General features: G+C 37.1%; 1 protein-coding gene across 1 annotated transcript; it reads left to right on the top strand.

Moving 5' to 3' along the window:
* The first annotated feature begins 1,139 nt into the window (after positions 1-1,139).
* nccrp1 (non-specific cytotoxic cell receptor protein 1 homolog (zebrafish)) lies at positions 1,140-4,885 on the top strand. The gene is made up of 6 exons (XM_022746031.1): positions 1,140-1,318; positions 2,218-2,298; positions 2,385-2,481; positions 2,649-2,744; positions 4,204-4,342; positions 4,427-4,885. Exons 1-6 carry the CDS (start codon positions 1,180-1,182, stop codon positions 4,571-4,573), a joined length of 699 nt encoding a protein of 232 aa, XP_022601752.1. The 5' UTR covers positions 1,140-1,179; the 3' UTR covers positions 4,574-4,885.
* The last annotated feature ends 3,024 nt before the right edge of the window (positions 4,886-7,909 follow it).

Below are 7,909 nucleotides of genomic sequence, written 5' to 3'. Positions count from 1 at the left end.
TTCAACTCCGCCTAGTGAACCTACAGGCATCTACACAGTCCAAAGGTAAGGCTGTTAGTGTCTCTATAGTAGCTGTTCCTGTGTTACTGTAAAGGGGCAAAGGCAACTGAAATCAACAGAAGTGATTTATCTCTCATGGTGTGTTTTGTGGAGTCTGAGCTCTTTACCCGGAGTATTTATGAACTCGTTCAGTGATTTTAAAAAAAAAAGCATAACAGAAAAAATAAAACAGAATAATGGACCAATTAACATATCTATTTCACTGCATTTATATAATAACGATAACAAAAAAGGTTTTTTAATGGGTTTTCAAAAAGCTTTTTTTTAAAAAGATTTCACATGTTATTTCCTTTGCCAGTTTTGTCCTCCTACCATATTTTCACATATCATTTCTTTGCTGCTTTGATGCAGTTTGTTTTTTAGGATTACTTTCATCTCAAACCCCAAAATTGATTAAACATAAAACTTTATAATTTTCCCATATCCTCCAGAGAAAATGGAGGAAAAAAGATGAATTAGTTAAGATAAAGCTTTTTTTTAACCAATTAATTGGAGGCCAAAAGCTTTAGGTTTTATTCTCCATTCTAATTATTTTTCATTTTACTCTGCACTCTTTTTATTTAGTATACTAAGTATTATAAGTAAGTATCTAAATAGGCCTATTGATGTATTTGGTTATATTTGTCTTGACTTGTTTAACAACCTTGTGAGAAGAAGAAGAAGAAGAAGAAGAAGAAGAAGAAGAAGAAGAAGAAGAAGACTGGAAAATTATATTCTGCACTTTTTGTAGAAACATAAAATATACTGTAAAACATTATATATTGTTTTATAACATATAAATGTATATTCACTAATTCATTCATTCAATCGTTACTAAGGACACAGCTAATATATAAATTAAACATATTCAATATTTGTATTGCTATTATTTCATTATTATCTATATATTTTAAAATATAAAACATGCAGAATAATTCTCTCTGACCAGTTACCTTGCCGTGACTTTTTCACCTGTGCTCGTCTCTACTGGCAACGATATTAGACTCTGTGACTTTAAGAGACCAGGGCGCAGCGTGCGTTGTGACACGGGGTGTGGCTCCGTCTACAGGCTGCAATAAATACTCCTTGTATAGTTCCTGGATGAATTAGTGTTGTGATCACACAGTATCCGACCGCACCATGTCTGCTGAATGGAGGACGAGATGTGAGGCTGAGTGGACTCTGCACGGCGCCCCGATGCCCGACAGCCTGGACTGGAAGTGCGTCTACGAAGCAAAGCCGTTCGGGAGAAATTTACTGAAGAACCCTGCGCCTCACGGTAACACAACTGTTTTGGTGAAATGACTCATGTGTTGTTAAGTGCTGATCCAGACGGCAGTGTTGATCCAGAGGTGGGTTCAGAGTTCAGTAAGACTGATCTACAGTTACATGTACAACACATGTATTTCAGCCTATTTACTACAGCGGCCTAACGTAGCTACGGGTGTTTTAAAGTAGTTTCACCGGTTTCCAACTGTTCCTGAACTCTCTGTCACGAAGTTGTGTTTTGACCCAATGGTAAACACGAAGTAGTTTAAACTGAGCCTGAAGTGGTTTCATCCCGATGGCCATTACTGTTCATTTTGGTTGGTTTTGCTGAGGTTTTGGGATCTTTAGCTCAGTGGAAAATATTCCAAGATTCAAAATGTCTACAATGAGAAGTGAAATAGGAAGAAAGCGACTGTGATGATGATCATAAAAGGCTTTAAGAGGGAATGGACCAATTATAAGAAAGGGAGGTGATCGTTAAAGCTTTACTCTGTTAAATCTCTTAATGAGGTTTTAATCACAGGTGTATTTATTAATATAGAACATACTTATCCAGTCCAGTTTTCAAACAGTTGTTTTTAAAAAAAAAAACTCCATTCACATTACATTAAGCACTAAACTATTGTTTATTGCCAAGGAAACAATAAATCAAACAAGGTCACTGGATTGTAACAGTGTCACTTTTTAAACTAAAATAATCACTTGTGATCAGCTGTAATCACTGTATGTCTCAAACTGCAGATTTTAGATTTATGAGCTGCTGACTAATACAAGTGTGTGTTTTTCACACAGAGACACACCCAGTGACCCTATTTGTGAGAAAGACAGATTCTTTGGCTTTGTGATTCACAGTGACTTCTGTAGGTGTGGCACCTTTTTACAACTGTCCCTCTGTCTTATTCCTGACAGGCCTGAGTAAGGACACCCCTCCACCTGAACCTGAGCTGCCTGAAGTGCCAACACGTGGACCTCCACGTTTTCAACCTGATGGTGAGAGACATTGATCAGCATGTTTGTCAGAAAATGAAAACAAAGAAATGAATGAAGTAATCTAAGAAGCTAATCTTAATTCACAGGTGACTTCAGTGGCTGGACCACGAGCGTAGAGGTTCTCCCCTATGACACGACTGGCATCCCAGCCGGTGCTGTGATCTGTGAATTGCCTCAATACAGGTGGGTGCCGCTCAGGGTCAGGTGTTTTTACAGGCAGTGAGCGTATACTTCCACTTACAATCGGACAGGTAAAAACTGGCACATCTAAGACCAGGATATGATTTTAAAAACGGTTTGTCTCAAATGATGAACATGTGGTGAATGTGACTCTGCTTTGTTGTCCCCAGCTGGTTCTCCATGGAGCAGGTCGTGGACCTGAAGGCAGAGGGACTGTGGGAAAAGCTGCTGGATGAATTTCAGCCTGAAATAGTCATCCAAGACTGGTGGGTTAATGAGCACCCCCACCCACCTCCCACATCCATGCCCTTATAACACACCATGCATGATTACTTATCACTGGGACCTTATCAGCATGGCTGGTACACATATAGATGACACAACGTGCAGCGCAAGTTTCACAGTCTGTGCATTTGTACATGCGTCATGTAGGTTTGCATTGTAAACGGAATAGTTTGGGTGAGACTCTGGTTTTCAGCTTGTGTCTTTGTAAATATAATATCCAGAAAATAGTGTTAGGATTTGAAATTGCTTGTAGAAAAAAGACCTGCCTTTGACTTATTTTAGCTTTTTTAGCTTAGCATTGAAGTGCAAATCCCCTTTGACAGCACCTTAAGAGAATTAACCAAGTTTTCATAATCAGTGAATGGGTCTAGAAACATTCAGTTTGTAGGTGTAAGTGAAATCCAACATAAGTAGATAGAATTATAACTATATATGACTGCCTTCTGTGGGAACAAACCAGTACAGGTATTGGTTTCTACTGGTTGTTTAAAAATATAAAGGGTTTTAAAGTTTGACTTGTATGTGCATTGTTGCATAGCTTTTTTTGGACAGTCACAAAAAAACTGCTAGGTTTGTAGGTGGGACCAAGAATCAAAGGCTTACTTCATTGATAAATTATAAATTATATATACTGTATATATATATATGTGTATATATATCCATTCAGTTTTTGGTAGGGCTTTATTGTACAGATACAGCCACAAAGGTTAATGACAAGTTAATAATAGGTGAATATAAACATATATATTAATTTATTATTATTGAACTGTGTAAGGTCTGTAGAGACAAGTTAACATGTCTGCATGTTCAGATGATCTGCTGTGCTCTGACTGAAAGACTCTGAACTGAAGTTACACCAACAAATAACTGGAATGAGTCATTTAACACTGGCTGTTTCCCCTAAAATTAATACCAAACTACACACTTCTTTCAGGATGCTTTAAGTTATTAGAGCTGAAACAAATAGTCCGTTAATCAAGTAGTTTGACATAAGAATGAATGGAAATGTCATTTTTCAAATTTCAAATACAAATTGTGAAAAAAAAGATTCTCCAATATGAGGATTTTCTGATTTTGTCTGTTCAAAGTCGTCGTAAACTGAAAAAAAAAGGGTTTTGGGCTTTCAAGATATCACTGTGACTTTTACTAATTTTTGATATTTCATACACTAAATGATTAATTGATTAACTGAAAAAAATGATTGCCAGATTAATTGATTATAAAAATGACATGAATTAGTTGCAGCCCCAGAAGTTATTAGGGACTAAACTTGTAGTTACTCATTTGTAAAATAAACTGTCAGCCATGTTTTAATAGTTATTTTATTCTAGGTTCAGCAGCATTCAATGTGCTGCCATCTGTCAACTTGTGAACACTGTTGTGAACAAAATTGATGAACTACATTTCACACAATTGTGATTTCTCTATAAACTGTGTCAGGTATGAGGAGAGTCAGGTACATGAATCCATCTACCAGCTGCATGTAAAGTTACTGGCTGCGGACAAAAGCACGGTGATCTCCGAGCACACTGTCAGCCCCACTGAGGACCTCAGCACTTACTCACACACCTGGAAAGAGGTGAGTGACTCAGTCCCCTCACAGGTACGGTCGTCTGCTTGTATTCAAATTGTTCACTGCATGTCTCTGTGTGACGGCCTGCAGGTGGCACATGTGTTCTCCGGCTACGGACCTGGGGTGAGATACGTCCACTTCCTGCACCGCCTGAAGAACAAGTTCATGATGGAATTCTACCCCACACTGTTCACTGGCAGCTCAGTGATTGTCAGACCAGTCAACACCAGCTCCTAGGATAAAACCTACTGAAAACAATGCAGCCATAACTGCTAGCACTATCAGTCTAGATAACCTGATCAACAAATAATTCCTTTTATACTCTTTTTAGCTTTGATTTGAATGCACTTTCTTTACTTTACTTTCTTATGCTGATTTAATGATGATTTAAGAGTGGTTTACATTTTTTTATGTTGTATTTGCTATGAGCGGGCAAAGAATCCAGGTTCATAGAGATTATATACTGGTGTTTAATTATGCTAATGTGCCTTTAACCAAAGTCTGACTCTGGATGTCTTAAATGTGCTATATAAAAAACTGTTTTCTTAATTCAGAGTTGATTATTTCTTTTAAGATGCAAAAGCTGTGTCTGAAAAGCACTGGAATTGTACATTTATATACAGCACATACACACTATCTATGCAATAACAGAGCATTGATCAGTATCTATTTAATCACAAGAGTATTTTTCAGTATAGTTTATCTAATGTAAATAGCAGGTTCTTGACTGAATATTACGATAGGTTCTCAGTACACAAGTCTACTTTTTTTTTTTTTTAATGACTTAAATTTGTATTACTTTTCATAATTACAAATTACAAATACACAACAGTCTCCAGCCAGCATTAAACAGAGAAGAAAAGAAAGACAAGCAACAAATATATCAACTACTCACAAACAGTCAAACAAAAGAAAGAAAAATGATAATAAATAAAAGAATAGAATAGTGTCCAGTAAACCTGTCTAATGTCCACAGTACCAGTCTCATGAAGAATCATAATCCTTGTCGAATAGATATTAAAAGTAGTAACCATGTGTTCTTTTCTGGTGAGAGACCTGTTTAGCAATACCAATAATTATATCCCAATCACGGTCTTGAAAACAATTGCCAAAATCCTTTTCCCACATTGTTTTCAAGGCTGTAGTGGTCTTGTAGCCTGAATTGTTTATAATCATAGGATAATAAATCTACTTATTTTGTAAAATAAAAACATTATGAGGAGCGAGGTTTAGTTCCATTCTCCCTTGTAAAATAATCTTATTTGACGAAAAAAATAGGTGAAAGTTATGTAGTCTGCAGCAGGCTTTTCCATGGATTACTTTCGTCTAAATTTTTCAGATTTGGTCGCTTGTTAGAAAGTGGAATATCCATAATAATTTATTAATTAAAATACAATTACCAACACTTGCACAATTCTCAACTAGATAAGATGAACACCAGCGAATGGGATTTTTCACAACCCAGCAAACCAAAATATGTCTTACTAATGGCTTAAAATACTACACCATTAATAAAGCAATTATATTATTATTTAGTGTGTAAAGTGTGTCTTATTAGAAAGTGGTACCACATTTACAAAGTATTAGAGAGAAAATGTTTTGGCAAAATATGTGAGATGGAAAAAAGATATTTGTTATCCTACTATTTCGGCCACATCCCACACATTTAAACAATCATATCATATCACGCTGTAGCCAACCACCAGTCAAAATACTACAAAGAATACAGCAGTGAGTCCTGCAACTGATGGTCTGGCCCCCACAGAGCACTGATCCTGACGTCATGGAGTCATGTGAGATTACATGAAGAAATAGAGACTCTGAGACAGTCTGATTCCACAGAAGAACAGTGGCAGGTCCTCCAAAGATACTGGAACAACCTACCTACCATGTACCTGAAAAACTGTGCAGGTGTACTGAGGAGAACTGGACCTGTTTTAAAAGCAAAGGGGGGTCATAACAACTACCGGTTTAGGTTTTTCTGTTTACTGCACTTTGTATGAAGGTAACTGATACATAAAAACTATTCATGACATTCATTTTGACAGCATCCTCAGTTTAATTTTGGTGCCTAAAACTGAAGCCAAAACTGAGCATTATAACCGTCATGGAGGGAGGATTTATTGCAGAACTGTTGTGTTAGACCACACTGGGTGGACCTAATAAACTGAGTGTATATAAGTTCATAGGTCAAAATCATAGTTAATGCGCTAACCCTATATCCTTTTCCGTTTCCTTAGATACCTGGTACTTCCTTAGAAATGTTGTATTTGCATGTTTACTACAAACAGCTCTGTACTTTACTCAGGGCTGGATTAATAAATAATAATCACCTCTGGAAGATCAATATCAACTCTGATGGATCCTCCATCCTCCATCTTGTGGTACCAGAGACCAGTTTTAAGACCTTAACTGTTATAGTTTGTATTATGATCATTCAGTTTGATGCTGTAAGTACTGTAAGGCTTCAACCAACAATTATTTTCATTATCAATATGTCTGACAATTATTTTCTTTAATTGATTGTTTAGTCTATCAAATGTTAGAAAATAATAAAAGAAAATGCTGATTATTATTCCCTGAAGACCACGTGAACATATTCAAATTGCTTTTACTGTCTGACCACCAGTAAAAATACACAGTCATTGAGTCATTGAGTACCAGTGAATTTCTTGCTCAAAAAATGTATTTAATAGATGATTAATAAATTACCAAAATTGTTGCACATTAATTTTTTGTCAGTCAACTTATCAATCAATCAACTAATCATTTCAGCTTTAAAACACTGCTTAGTTTCTGGGTGCAGAGGGGGTCAACAGGGGGCCCAATAACAAGTTTTTGCCCCTAGAAGCCCGCGACAGTTAATCCAGCCATGGCTTTACTGCCTAGTCCTCGACCGATGTTCAGTTTTGACATCTTGTTTTTTTCCTGCAGAATATTAACTTAAAAACGAAATTCTCTATGTCTTTTTCAGCCCTGAAGAATGTTTGCAGTTATTCCTCAGGGTTCATAGCCTACCCACAGAGAGGGCAGTCTGTCTTTGGCCTGAGAGACTAAAACATTAAGATAAGAATTTTTATCAACTCTGATCACATATGTTAATTTATGGAAGTTTTACTGTAAATTTCATTCTGAAACTACAATTTCCAGCCCCAGAGAAAACTACGCTCTTTGGGAGCGGCTACACGCTCGCTGCCCACTGACCAAAGGAGACTAACTGCGGCAGCTGCTTTGCAGTTGCGCACTTTAACCTGCTGCTGCTGCTGCTTTCAAGTGCTCTCGAAAACAGTTCGGACGAAATGTCTCATGCGTAAAACACAAAATAAGCACTTGTACCTGCAGCTTGTTGCCGGACCAAAAACATAATGTACAGAACCAAAAACATAATGTACAGTGACTACTACAGACACAATTTTGTCCTTATTTTCCCACCATAAATACTTAAATCAGTATCAACCTCACAGCCTTACAACCTCACAGTATCTGAAGCATGAACTTGGGAGGAGACCATAAAGGCAGCGCGTCATCCCCCCCACGTGAGCTCGCAGCATCACCATCGTTTGTTAACGGCAA

This window comes from Seriola dumerili, unplaced genomic scaffold (genome assembly GCF_002260705.1).
Source record: "Seriola dumerili isolate Sdu_G_001 unplaced genomic scaffold, Sdu_1.0 BDQW01000091.1, whole genome shotgun sequence".
NCBI lineage: Eukaryota > Metazoa > Chordata > Actinopteri > Carangiformes > Carangidae > Seriola > Seriola dumerili.
Note: the sequence above shows the minus strand (reverse complement) of the source record. Positions and strands in the feature narration are given on the sequence as shown.

Coding starts and splice junctions, on each gene's coding strand:
- nccrp1 (XM_022746031.1), top strand. CDS start 1,180: ATGTCTGCTGAATGGAGGACGAGATGTGAGGCTGAGTGGACTCTGCAC. Junction 1,319..2,217: donor GAAGAACCCTGCGCCTCACG/GTAACACAACTG, acceptor TATTCCTGACAG/GCCTGAGTAAGGACACCCCT. Junction 4,343..4,426: donor ACTCACACACCTGGAAAGAG/GTGAGTGACTCA, acceptor GACGGCCTGCAG/GTGGCACATGTGTTCTCCGG.